The 14,985-nt window shown below is 40.9% G+C and overlaps 1 protein-coding gene across 1 annotated transcript in view; it reads right to left on the reverse strand.

Annotated features, from left to right (window-relative positions):
* Nucleotides 1-14,985, reverse strand: part of BRWD3 (bromodomain and WD repeat domain containing 3) — a 57,952-nt gene that overhangs the window by 40,925 nt on the left and 2,042 nt on the right. Inside the window, exons 5-6 of the mRNA XM_075763035.1 lie at nucleotides 7,129-7,279; nucleotides 4,590-4,688 (exon numbers count right to left, since the gene is read on the reverse strand). Coding sequence (XP_075619150.1) covers nucleotides 4,590-4,688; nucleotides 7,129-7,279 — 250 coding nt within the window. The remainder of the gene's footprint in view (nucleotides 1-4,589; nucleotides 4,689-7,128; nucleotides 7,280-14,985) is intronic.

The raw sequence follows: 14,985 nt of genomic DNA on the forward strand, positions 1-14,985 counted from the left end.
CTATTTGTACAATGGGGGCAAGACTCCTCAATCTCCCACAGAGAATTAAAAAATAAAAAGCACTGCTTACGAAATGCTTCAACCACGAGTTTCAGAGAAGTACACAACTATTGTTGTGCCATAAAGAGAACCATTTTTATCAAAGCAACAGCATCTTTGAACAAAAAGTAGCAAGTATTCAATGTATCTGATCCTCACCAGAAAAACGCTTAAGATATATCAGAAATGTATGCCATGCAAATCTGTGATTGAGATTTTTGCCTTCCCACCCTTTATAAACTATCACTGCCTTCAAAGGAACTGCAAAGTAAAATCTCACCACAAAACAAAACAGCCCCAATTCCAGTTCTCCTCTTTTTGGTAGAAGATTAACACACAATATCTAAATAGGGAATTACTCACACATGACAAAAATCCCCGTGAAATTTGCTTTCTTCAGTACAGTGAAGTTATTGTACTCATAAGGCCTAAAAGCATTAAAAAACCACACCGATTACCACACAGATAATTAGCAAGATAGGTTGCTAAAAGTTTTTAGGGCTGCTATCTAATTAGCTGCTGTACTTCATGCCATACTGGGCGTAACGGCTGCCAAGTCTACCTCCTCACTATTGCCTGTCAGGAAAAACTTTCAAAACTGCATTGATGTTATTTCCCACAAGAAGTGAGCATATCTAGGCTTCTTGTTAAGAAAAGCAAGTTAGCTTTGTCCACAAGTGGAAAGGCCGCCTTCTCAGATGAAGTTCTTCACTTCTAGCAGCTGAAATGACTGCTATCTCGAACTACCAACCTGTAGCACTGAGGGCAACACGTGGGAAAATGCATGCATTTTTCTGTTTGTTTATCACAGTCCTCGGTCCTTACAGGTCACGAAAATTATGGTCCTTACTGCAAGTACAGGCACAGTTGCAGGGGACGCATGGGAGTCACATAAGCTGTACAACAGTAATGCTTAAATTGCATCTTAAATCAGCATAAATATAAAAACCCTTGCAAGAAAACTCACCTAGCAAGGATAAAACCAAAACCCTGGAACAACAACGCATTAGAGAAAACAAAACCTAAAAAACATTCATCAGACATCACAAATTTCAAAGTTAAGTCACAACTTCAGAAGGAATTAAAACATTCCAGCGCGGATGAAGTCACCTAACTGCAGCAGTTTTTAAACTGCCTGAATTCTTCCTCTCCCTACAAACCCTTGCCTCACTCCGCTTTTTGCAACCAAAAATTTAAAACAAACATTTGTACCACTATTCTGTTTTCTAAATAGTTTCTCTAGTATTAAGGGTGATGGCTTCACATCATACTATTTTACTCTCTGAAATAAGCACGAGGACATAACAATTTACATAGCCAGGACACGTGGTAAGGAAGCTGTGACCTCATCGTAGGGCCTGATCAAGCAAGAAGATCGGGTACCACTCGCAGTGTGCAGAAGAAATGCAACTCTGGATTTCGTAAGAACACTGAGAAACAAACATTTGGCTCGCACATGCAAAATACCTTCTCAGAGAGTGGATGTGTGGCCACAAAGACAGCTAGATCCAGTAAAAGCACCAAAAACCCAAAGTGTTCCAGCTTTCATAGCTGCTGACATCATGAAACTCATTTACAGCAGAGAAACATCATCAATTTCTGACCTCATCAGAGCACTGCTATTTGGCAGGCCTACGGTAGCTGGATCACCTCGACTGCAAGTCTCCATAGAGCTGACCTGCTTGTTCACGGAGACTATGCTATGAACTTCCTGGGTCCAAATTTTGTGTTATTTTCACTAATAGCAGTTACCCACATAAAGAGTTTCATACTCGGGTTAGAATAGCTCTAGTAATCAACTACAGGGGGAAAATAACCTTCTTTGTAATCTGCTTTGTCTTGCCTGCAAAAAACCCCAGAAGCCCTGGCAAAATCGAAGTGGTATTCAAAAGCAGGTTTATCACACGTGACTACCTCCCACTGCTGAGGTACTGTATGACTGACCAAGCTTTCAACTTGCAGACTGGAAGAGCACAAAGGGAGTCCTAAATCCACCACTACTGCAAAAGCTGCAAAGAAATGGTCTAAAAGACCACCCTCACTATATTCATCACGTTATGCTGTCAGCAGCAGAAAGCTTTCACAGCATTTTCCCTTCCTCTCCTCCTCCAGCAGATCACCACAGACCTCTAAGACTCAACACACAAACACCACGTTCCTGAGAACAACTTCCACAGGTCAGCACTTTCTCGGAGGCTCCCCAACCAGAAGATTCCTAGCCCCGCACAAACACGCTAGGAAAAGGCAACACTGATTTCTTGCACCTTTTATTTTGGAGTACAGATCACAAGGTCTCACCCCAACCCCATACAGACAGAAAGGCAAACCACTACAGCTAGCAACTCTTCCAGCTGGGAGGGCAACCACAAGCAATCCCACGCTTACGGTGGCAAGCTTAAATCTTTATCACTGGGAGGGAAACAATATACAAATACTTTTAGCTGCTAGTTCTACCTTATTTACCAGTCTGCACAGGCAATCACACAATCATTTCATCTCACTCATGAACACACATTATTTTGGGTGTCTACTACTTCAGCGAGCAATTCCAGAAAACTCAATCTGACAAAGCCAGCACAGCATGGAAATTCACAACTACGCCAAAACATTAAAGAGTTCGGGCATACTTCTTCATCTTGTATTTTAGAACAAGCCACATGCACACACCACGGTGTCTGTGGCTGTCACTACTCACCAGAAAAAACCCCCACCCATTTTGCACAAATAGACACAGAAGAATTTTTAGACTTCCACACAAATAGACACAGAAGAATTTTTAGACTTCCACTTCAGGGTTAACAATGGGGAATCCCAAAACCAAACTCCTGCCTCCTGTACAGCATACGTATAGTCAACTTCTTCTCTTAATCTCTCTTACTAGTAGTTTATTTATCTACACCAAGAAGGACTGCATTCTTCTAGGAACCAATACTTATAAAAATTAATTCCTGGCTATAAAAGACCCTTTTCCATATAACACCTTTGCATTTAAAAAAAATAAAAAAATAAATAAAATTCATAGGTAAACACCAAAACCAACAAATCATTCTGTTCTTTAAGTCACTAAGCAGTCACTGAGCAAGCAGCACAGACCTTTGTCATGAAAGCATGACAAATGCTGAAGTCCAATCTGCTAGCGCGGTTCATTAATAATACCACAAATTCCAAAAACACATGGTCTGATTCTCCTCTTATGAAAGAATTGATCCAGGAGTTCTTACAGAAATACAGCTATAGAAGTTGAGTGTGTGCAATAGAACAATAATCTAGTCAATTAGCAACCCATCTGCCAAACTGGTAGCAATAAAGTAACTGCAGAACCAGCCAAAGAGAATAAATACATAGGTATGTACACAAGTAACCATACTAATATATGGAAATAGTTTTCTTTTTTTATTGTCCACAGTATGACTCATAAATTATCTGACAAAAGCAGGAAAAGTACTAATGCAATAGTTCCCTATGCACCAGTTCCAGGCCGATATCCATTTCTTATTCATACAGAAGACCCATAATTAACTTTGCTATCCTGTCACAGTGCTGCCACACCACCAGAGACCTTTCAACCACAAACAGCCCAGGCTTTGCCACTTTCGTGTCTGACAAAGATTAATTTTTAGTAATGAGAGAGAAAGCGCAGAAGCACAAACAGAAGAACAGATGTGGTAGAAGACTGCCATCGTCATTCCTGCATCTCCAAAGGGACAGGAGTACCTGAATACATCTCTTAACAAACCAGGAAAAAGCCTATACGTTTGCACAAACACTTCCATGGTAAATACAGATAAAATACCCTAATAAGAAACAAATCATGATTGACAGGACTTATATTTATGCCTGCAAGAATTAAATTTGTTTGCTATAAAATCAGTTAATGAAAGTTCAGACCATACAAAGAAAATACTTTTCAGTTTAAGCAAAACAGAGAAGCTCTTTGATGATATGTAAGCTGACTGCCTACATGTATCTGAGTTTTCTCCAAGTTCTTTATCTAACTGTGTGGACACCTGGAACTGAAGTAACACAAATGTTGGTTTGGTGATTATTTCCTTTTTGGAGAGGGGTGTTGCAAACAGTCTGGTTTTTGTCATAATGGAACTAACATGAATTCTTGAGTCAAAAAAGTTCTCTGGGAGCCAGGCGCTTTGTTCTGGCTAAGACTCCTGAATGAAAAGATTGTCTACGTGCTCCTGTGACTACGTCCATTCAATCTTACAAGGATATGCACATATTATGCAGGTGTGTCATAAAAAGATACTCAAGCACATCGCCCTCCAAACAAGAAGCTGACACGCAAAGCTTTTCAATGTGGCCACGATGTTTTAACATGTGTACATATATTACGGAAGACTCAAGCCTAAATAATGCAAAAAAGGGTTATTCTATTGCCAGTAAGAATCCTGGTTTAGACTAATTCATGGTGAAATGTCAAAAAAGCCTTTAATGCAAACCCATGATAGTGTTTCATTCAGTACAAGTAACTTTCAGCTGGAAGATTAATAAAAATGCAGAGAAGAAAAAAACCACCTTACGTATGTTTCAAAACTCACCCACGTTTGGTGGTTTCCCATAATTTACAGGTAGTTCGGGAGGCCGGCCTCTGTGAAGAGCTGCAAATGCGGATCCTTTCCATAGTGTATGTCTGAAATCTGTACCAGCAAAATTAAGAGTGGGTTAGTGAAACACTCAGCCACACCGGGTCCAACTGACCTATTCTTCACAGAATCAAGAGCATCAAGCACCGCTCCCAGCATTCCAAAATAAGACCTATCTTAATAGGTTGTCAGAGATCTAACACTTAAAAGAAGATTGCTACTCTGATTTTTAGTTCCTAAGCAATATGACTGTAAATGATTTCAGCTTATTTTTGCTTTGTTTTGGTGAGTAGGGAGTCTAAATTGATGAAAAGAAAAAGAGAATGAAAAAAATGGGTGCACTTTGTTTTGAGGCAGGACCGATCTTTGTTAAGTTTTTAGTCCTTTTGCAACCCCAACACATACAGTATCTCCTCTTAGGAACTGTACATTTAAGAACACACATACACGCACACGTTTGCTCCCTGAAAGTGGGAGAAGTGAGGTTTTTTTGGTTTTTTTTAATAAATCTGTTTTCCTGCAATTGGTGGCAATATGCCCTCCTTTCAGATTCTCCTCTGCACCCCACCCCCCAAAAAACATTGTTTTTAAAATGAAGACTGTTTTCTTTAAAGACTCTCCAGCTATCTGCTGCCAACTGGCCTCAGAGAGCCTTCTCTCTAGAACAATAGTGATTTTTCTGAGACTGTTCAGAGTGCCTCAGAAATTAGACCTGGACTTCTTCCATTTCTGGCCATCTGGAAGGAGAGAAATGAGCTTCCATGGTGAATAAGGACTGAAACAGAAGGATAGTGCCACAGATTGGTGGATCTGTATATCACCATTTAGATGTCTGAATATGAAGTGCACAAGCTTACATGACTCAAAGAGAATCCTGAGAGCACCTTCTCATTAAGAACCAAACTGTACCACAGAGTATTACAATGATACACATTAAAACCAGCACTCATATTTCTAAAATAGATCAAAACAGCTATAAATACTAACGGTAAATTGAAACTTCATAGCGATACACAACTAAGGGGAGCATAAATCCATGTATGCCAACTTTGAAAAAGGTACGCTGTTTCAAATTAGTGAGCGTGGTGTATACACCAAATGGCACAATGTCACAGCACCTTTTTCTGAAGGGGAAAAAAACCCCACCACAAATCTAGTAGAAATCTCTTTGCAATAAATTTATCACATGGCTTAGGAAGCACTGTACCTTTCAGTGATTCACCTCGCCTCTGTCCCCTACTTCACCTAAGAAACTTCTGTTTCCCTGCACAAAAATGTTTATTTTCTCTTTACATTTTGTTGCTGTCTTCTTCTAAGATGCAAGCTGAATGTGAAATGAAGGAACGTTTCTCCGCAGGCCTCCCTGCAAACCTGAAATTCTCCACCCAAGTATAGCAAAGCATAAGCAAAACAAGACTCAGTCCCAAAACTTTGCATAACTTTGCAAACAGCACATCCCTCCAGACGATAGCCAGTGCATCGGCAGAATACTACAGTCCTTGTTAGCATCACAGTGTGACTTCACAGGATGCGGTAAATTAAGTGCTCAGCTGCCACTGAAACAGGAAGGTCTTGCTCTCCCATCCCTCCTCTACCAGACCCATGCTCTGCTGCCTGTGTCACCTCCGGCACTCTGATCCTTCCGTGAGCTAATTTAATTCACTATAACAGCAATAACAAATATTGCAACATTTTAGCGCTCTGAATCACCACATCACAGGATCAAATAAGTTCTGGCTCCTACAGGGAAAAAGTGGCAGGGACATGGAGCTAGGAGGGAAGGGAGGAACCACTCTTTTCAATAGCAGATGGCTCTCAGATCTGTTTAGTTACAACACAAAACTGTGCTCTCAGGATCATTATCTCAAGCAGAACAGTTTTTCAAAAGGAATAGGACTGGTGCTCTATTCATGAAAGGAATGGGGGTTTTCGTTCAAATTAACTTTAAGCAAGGACAAGCAGGAATTATCACTGAAGAATCAGTCTCACCTTCTCCCACCCTCTGAATGCTGCCCCAAATGCCACCCTGCACTTCAAGCTGACACATTTGCCTGTGTAGCCAGGGAATCAAATAATGGAACAAAGCAGCCTGAAAAATAGCCCAGCAAAATATACAGACTGCTGGGTTATTTTAGACACAGGCATGTAAATATGTATATGAAAGAAAATGGCTATTTTTCAGATCTAGTTCATCACATCGTTTGCACAAACACCGGCCCAACATGCTGAGAAGGGAAGGTAGGGGAAGCAAGTAACAAGATCAGGCAACTGTAAGCAAGAGCGGCTCAAAATGGCATTTTCAATCAAAGAAAAATACATGTAACAGGGCCAGAAATATCTGTGTTTCAGCAGGATTGCAACAAGCAAGCTGACAAGCATAGGAGACAAACCAGGGTTCATGCAAACACGCACAGATACCACAATATGAATCGAAACAAAAGGGGTTTTGATCATTAAAATAAAATTCAAATCACACATAAATTGAGAATCTTACCTTTTGCTGCCCTTAATAGAGACTGGCGCCCGACACCTAGCAAAGTCTGCACACCTAGGACGCTCTGTGGGATTTCCTTGTCTAAAAGGGGTCCAAGTCTCTCACAGATCCTAAGAAGATAATCCGGAGGGATGTGTGCATTGACAGCCACCTAAACATACAAATAACACAGAGGTTTGAAACTTGTTTTATTCTTGCTTCTACTGGTATTTCTTTGTTTGGTTCATAATCAAGTGTTAAAGTTACTGAAATTAAGTCTAAAACCCCTGACACACACCTCCCAAATTAATTATACCAAAGATGTCTTTTAAAATGAAATGGAGTGTTGAAAAAGTCAGACCAGAAATTCCAGGTGGTAGTAGCTATAGTCGTAATTTAGGATATCCCTTAATAACAAACAAAAATCCCTGAAACTCAGAATTCCCAGTGCAGTACTCTGAACAATCAAAATATTGTCTAGGGCCTCTTTCTAAGCCTTTTTTACCCTTCAGTTCATTCTTTTCACATTTCTTTCTTAGCTGAAACACCCTTGCCAGACACTCACATTACTGTAAGAAGCACATGTGCTAAAGCCTAAAACCCCTAAACATTATCCTAAAAACAGTCTCCAGTTTTTAGCTACTGGCAGTCAGTATCTTTAAGACCCACACATGTAGGCTCCTAATTTGTCATGTCCAGAAAACATTCTTCTTTTTTTCCCTTTAGACAAAGACTGTTTTCTATTGAGAGACAATAGTTTTTCCGAGAGTCTGTTCAAATAGCGCATAAATTGTGCCTCATTATCCAGAATGTCCTGCACTTGCCTGACTTCTACTATATTTACTAGCTGGCAGCAAAAACTCAACATCAGGGCTCATTTAGCTCCTTCGACACAGGACATACAGCTACATCCATCTCCTTTTTAAAGATCAACCCTAACAAGTCACTCAGCTCTTAAGTACCTATGACTGGCAATGGAAAAAATAGTTGTATTGGAACTATTTACAACTTTTGTATCTGTTGCAGTATTATGAAGAAAGAGATTGTCATAAACCAGGGTTTTGTCTTACCAAGCCACAAACTAATACCAACTAATACTAAAGCTGACCTGAAAGGGCCAGAACAGTGCTCATTTAAAGAAATAACAGCAGGCATGTGCCTGTGCACACCTCTTTCTCCTACATGATCGCTTCATATGTGTTCAGTCACAGGCCAATACCGGTGACAGGGCTGTGAGCGCTCATCACCCAGGCAGTTCCCTCCTGGCAGGGTAGGACAAGTTTTTGTGCAGCTGCAGTGAGCCAGAATGATTCACCAGGGTGGCTAAAACCATGACCAAGCTCCCCTCTGCATCAGCTCCGGTGTTCACCTACTGCGGAGGGAGCCGTGTCAGCTGCCCTGGCTAGGAACGCTCATCACAGAAAAGGAGGAAGAGGTTTTCTGCCAGGTTTAGCAAAGCTGACTGTGATTCAGAGAAAGATCAGAGCTGGTGGAAAGCAAGGAACAAGACCACTTCTTTCACCTGCAGAGCATCATCGGATAGGCCCAGGTATCCTGCCTGCCCAGACCCCAAAGATATGCCCAGCTCCTGCCCCAGCACACCAGAGGGAGCGGCACGCATCAGGAAGGAGGAAAAGGTGAGTACTTCACTCAGACCTGCTGTCAAAACATCGTCCACTGAACTATGTCATCAGATTATTACTACATGTCATTGGGAAATCATTCATTCCAATTGGTCAACAGCAGTGGTGCTATGGGACTCAACACAGTGAGTCATGTGCTGTATAATGTAATCACCTGCATCACAAGCAGGATCAACACCATCCCACAAATAAGATTTTAACCAAAACAAAAAGGAAATACTTTTCTAATGATATATACAAATTATCTTTTAATTAAACCCAACCAAAAACTCTTCCAATCTGAATGGGAACTCTTACAGAAGAGAGACAGGCTTCTCCACACATCCTTTCAGTCACTGCATGTTAAAGACATGGCTCTGGCCTTCTGATGGAAACAGAAGAATCATACCTCTGCAGGAGTGGTAAACTTGATAGCTGCACTAACTCACTCCCAATCCATGATTTTCCATACTGTGAGTGTCAAGGAAGGACCCCATGAAGGCTCTCTTACACTGACCAGTCTCTCCAGCCATTCTAACTTGTTTGTTTTTTTTTTTTTTCTTCCCAACATCACAGAGTTCCAAAATTATAGCGGTACCTTCCTAATTGTACAGCCCGTGAAGTTCAGTGTATAAGCATGAATTGTCTTTCATTGTAAATTACGTGATAAAACAGAAGTCAAAACGAGATAAAAGGATTATCCCAACTTTCCTATTTGCCTATTGTTCTTACTTATTCCTGAAATATTATAAATATGTTAATGCCACAAAATATTTTATTACCCTGCGCTAGCCTCCCTTCAGTATGTAAGGAATCTGAAAGGATCTGAAACTAAGGTGATTCTAAAGAGAGAATCTGCAATTTAATAAAATGTGAGTATGAAATTCTTTTTTATATCTCTTATAATCAGTAACATGCTTCTCGGTCGACAACTGCCAGTTCTAGCAATTTATCAAGCTTGAGATTAAAAGATTAAGAAGAAAAAGAATAACCAATCCAGAAGCCATGGAATTTTACATTTTACTCCTAGGGTAGGAAAAACCCCAAAACATACCACTTTCTCTGGAAATACAAAATTTCACAGAAAGTCCAAACCATTCTCCTAGTGTAATGCGCTTCCTTTTTTTTAACTCAGGAGCACGCTGGTTTTGAAGTATCTCCACTATTCTACGCCTAGAGAGAGGTGCTGATGCAAGCCCGGCAGCAAATATCCTACTGTGGAGACAGAGCACACGTTATTCAACAAGCAGTCCTGATGAACTCAGTGCATCTACTCAGAAAAGGGAAAGTTGTTACTTAAAGATCAGCAGACTAAGCCACAGTTTTATAAAAAATAGCAAAGAGAGCAAACATCGGCACATGTGCGAATTGGCCAACGCACAAAGATGAAAGACGGACATGCCAGACTGACAGAGCACGCAGCAGTTATCTGCACGTGCCTGGTGGTAATTTGCCTGGGACATCCAGACGTTAAGCTGCTCGGGATACCAGACATCTGCTCCATCACTGCGCAGACCAGGAAAGTTGGCAAATCCGCCACAGAGCCAGAGTTCAATCAGCACAAGTGAGCTGCTGAAGCATCTAGATTTTAGTGCGCAGTTTTACTAGATTGTAAACTTTTCTAAGCGACATTTAACGTGGAGCATATTGCGCAGACCAGGCGCGTATCAAAGTGACCATTCACTTTATTAACATGCCCTACTCACCAGATTTGCCACCTGCAATCACACCCATGCCACACTACAGAAGAAAGGCTGTATCACACTTCTTTCCCTGCACATTTGCATGTTTCTACAAGCCAGAACAGCCCAAATAAATGCCCCTTAATCTGAATATTATCACCGTTGTTATTACCAAACAGCTACAGAGGCAGACAGCAATAGCAGCAAATTCTCCTGGAGATTCTTTTTTTTTCCATAATAACTTCCAGATAAAATGCTTAAACCGCAGCCCAGAGCAAACCAAGTAATTCTATTTTCAGGTTCCCAAAAGAACTTGAAACAAAAATCCTTCCTTTCACCTCTGCGTGAGATAGCTGTAAACGGATTTTAAGTATCTTTCCAAAACACGAAGCTGCAAACATACAGCTGAGAAAAAAAAATAAAAAAAAAATCTCCCAAATCAGATTTTTATTAAAAGGAGGATGGAAAAAGGCAAAGCTTAGCATCAGTTATAGCCACATCTCTTAGCATATGCTAGTCCAAACCCCATACAGCACAATTAAACAACGGCAAGGATATTATCATCTCCTCAAATATATTAGAAAATATTTTAGAAAATAATTAGAAAATTAGAGACAATTAATACAGGCCAAAAACATGCATAACAAAGGCTTTTAAAAGAGCATGTTAAAATAATGCAGAAGAGCTGAAAACCTGCTAAGTGAGAGCAGGTTCTGCACTCTGGGATAAATTATAAAGAGAAAAGTGTCCTGTTGCCTTTAAGATGTGAAAGATCCTCTAAAGGTTAAAAATGAGAGCACAAGAACACCACTGTACCACGGAAGAGTTCTCTGACACAGTAACCACACAGGTCTTATGGATCTAAAAAAATTTAAAGAATTGGGTAAAGTGAATCCTTCCTTTTAAAAAAATCCAACAGTCACAACTGCTTGAACCAGTATGCAAATCAGTTGCCACAGTGATAAGCAGCTGCAAGTAAAGAACTATTAGTGAAGTCAGGTCAGGGCTAGGAGAAAGTCATACCCCTAAACCTGTTTATGTTTCTGTTGTTGGAAGCATGACCACGAACCTCAAAGACTACTGAGCAAAGGGTCCTCACTGGGCAGCTAAGAGGATGGGCAAGAAGCTTGTTGATCCCTGAAACAAACAAACAAAATCCCCTGGTATGACTGCTGACAATTTCTCCTCCAAGGAAGGTTTCAATAAACAGGAAACAAACAAACAGGCTCTTTGTGATTACTACTTATAATAAGATGTCTGTCTTCCCAGGGATCGGAACCAGATAGCTCTGAAACATCTCTTTTGGGAAGCCCAGCAAAACATTGCTCCAAAGCAGACTAAATTTGACGCAAGAGCCGCATAATGCAAGCAAGGCAGGCAGCGACGCAGACCTTCGAAGGCTCCTTCATACCCAGTCCCCTGTGGGCAGGCAGGCAGGCAGCTGTGCATCAGCAGCAGATTTCTAACCTCTAGGCAGTCGTACGACACTTCTCTCATTTGCCAAAATAACAATCAATTAAGAATCAATTGACAACTGTATCAAAAAGCAGCAGAGGAGACCAAGAGGACCAAGGCAGCTGAGCAAGCAGGAAATTACTCAAGACCTCAAATATGGAATCTCAGCAAAAGGAAGCTCAGATACTGGACTTGGACTTGCACAGGATGTCAACAGTATGCAAATACATATGAATTTAAAAAGCCATTATCCACTCGGTCTCCCCAGAGGGAACGGGTTGGAACTACCATCTTACCAGATGACATTTTCCTGAGGTGACAAAACCGTAACATCTCTTCTCTGCTAATGCTGGGATTGGCAACATCTATAAATAACAGCACCTCAGACTCATAGCTAGTTTTAAATCAATGCAGATGGGCAAGGCAGAAACTCAAAGCCAAATCCCATAAGCTGTTCCATACCAGCACAGCCGCTCACGGATGCGAATTCTCCACTTGAATACACTGTCCAACAATAGCTGATTTTCTGTTTTTCCTGAAATTACATGTACCTTCAGCACAAAGACCAAAACGAGCTGAGCCAGAAGAGACAGCCTATCAAAAAGGTCTTGAAAACCAGACCAGAGCCAGTCATCTTTATCACGAATAAACAAAGATAATTTCAAACAGCAGTCCACTGGAGACTGTTCCGATAATCTGAGTCGGTTCAGCTTGACTCGTCTGTACAACAGCTGACTCCGCGCTGAACTGTTATGGTTAATTTAAAATAGGAGTACTAATTGCGTGCACGTTTGACATACTTCAGGCCTGCATAAGGAGAGTCAGGACCCTCCCCTTCACAAACTTGTTTCATGTCTTGAGACCACCAGCAGTCAATAACAAAGCAAAAACCGCTTTGGAGCACACCTGGACGACTACCTAGACAGGCAGCCACATGTTGCACATAAAAAGTACTCCAGAGTGGAAATAAGGAGAAAAGACAAAGGGAACACAAACACACGTAAGCTAGTATCCTCTGCATGGCTTTGCTCACTAGGTACGATTCTTATTAGAGTGTCTTAAATTACTCTTCTGCCTCGCAGTAGTTGACATTTAAAGTAAAAGACCAAGTTCAAATAAAAAAGAAAATGAAATCTCAACAGAGATTTTTTAGACCTTGACTAAATGCTCGAGTGAAGTGGGAGTAAACATTCCCCAGATAAAAGCCACCTAGTAGGCGATTTGGTTGTTACATCTTTATCGTTTCCAAAAGCCTTAAGAGCAATAACAACACACTCAATGGCAAGAGTATCGGTCTATTTTCTGAAAAATACCAACGCTAACCTGAACAGTCAAACTGAGAATGGAAAACAAAGTTGAAACATCAGCAATTAGAACCAGAAATACTTTGTCAGATTTGCCGAAGCAGAATATTGAGCAAACAAACAAAGAAAAAAAAAAATAAATCAGACTCCTCTGGGTTTGTATACTCTCGTTCAGTTATCTCAGGCCCGCCTGACCAGTGTAGTTGCAACACTAGGCAGAGATTGTAACTGAATCTGGTTTTCTGTCTGTAAGCGTTCAAAAAGGAGAAACGGGTAGAAAAAAACCTTTATCTCCAATTGTTAGCATCTATAATTTTGGGTTTGGTTCATTATGTGACTGAGATAATAAAAATGAAGGTCAGAGTTATTTGTGTTCTTCACAACTCTGGCTTTGTTCTAAACAGTACGTTCAGACATCTAGCTAGCCCTGAAGTCGAGTAGTTTAGGTTAATATACAATCACGCAACCCAAGGTCCAAATTCCAAATACATCAGACCCTAAGCAATGAGAGGAAGAAAGGCCTTTCTTCAACATCCTCAGCAGTGAAAGCTTCGGCCTGAGGATTAATAGAGAGATGCTCAGTTCGTCCTACCTAGCGTCAGCCTATCTCACTGCAATGATTCATTTATAGCCCTGTTCCTTACTGCAAATCATGTTAAACAGTTAAATGGTACTAGATAAAAAGGCAATCTAAAAGGATTGATTAGTGTTGATCTGTTTAAGACAAAGAGAAAAAGAATCTTATACTTAATTTTGATAAATCTATACAGCGAGAAGCAATTTCCCATTAATTCCAAGCCTCACTTTACACCAGTTTGTTTCCTGTTTCTGAAATTTTAAGGGAAAAGACACGTCTTCAATAATGCCATCTAATGCACAAAAAGAAAGGTTTAAGGCTTTTCTATTTGTGCCCCATAGAATGAAAGGGAAAAAATGTCTATGTTCCTGTAACCGATTAAGCAAAACCAGTAGGTCTGAAATCAGACTTCATGCTGCCACTGTTAGCATTCCTCTCGGGTAGTGGGTGCAGTCACAAGCTAAACCTGAAACAGCCTAGAGTTAGATTTCAGGTTCTCTAGGAAGGCTGTACAGCATTAAAATTTATTGAATGCAGTACTTACTCCATGTCTGTTCACTCAATCCAGTTCACAGTCCTGGAATTATCCACAAGAGGTATGATGAAGCATAACGTTCACCTTAAATTCCTAATATTCTTTGGAAAGGGAAAGCCAGCAGGTACAAATGTCTCGTCTCAATGCAAGGAGCTCTCCCATCTGCATCTGAACTTCTACAATATTGCTAGAGTGGAAAACTTACTCTTGAGCAAGCTACGAAGCAGTTTGAGCAACAGTGATGTCAAAATCCCACATCACCATTGCACTGTGCAAGATGGGAAAAGAGAGGACACGCTTTCAATTCCTTCCAGGTGAGGAGACGGTGGCCATCACACGTATGCAGTATATCAATATTTTAAAAAGCTATTACTAGGTTTACAGCATTCTGACAGCAAAGTGCTAAACCAGCGCCACAGATTATTACCCAGAGCTCCTAGAAATGCATACGAGGCCGTTTGCACCCTGCAGAAACACATCGAAATGACTTCTCAGCTTTGCCGCTTTCACGCGGAGGCCGGTAAGATGCTTTCACGCGCATCTCACGGCCGCGGGACCCATCTTCCCCGCAGGAAGGGAACACGGCCAGCCCCACGGCAGCGCAGAGGGAAGCTGACCTTTCTCAATGACAGATATTCATATGGTTTACATCTACCCAAAGCAGCCACTCTGTATATTTCATAGGCATTTCATAGTTTCAACG

Source organism: Balearica regulorum, chromosome 11 (genome assembly GCF_011004875.1).
Source record: "Balearica regulorum gibbericeps isolate bBalReg1 chromosome 11, bBalReg1.pri, whole genome shotgun sequence".
Classification (NCBI taxonomy): Eukaryota; Metazoa; Chordata; class Aves; order Gruiformes; family Gruidae; genus Balearica; species Balearica regulorum.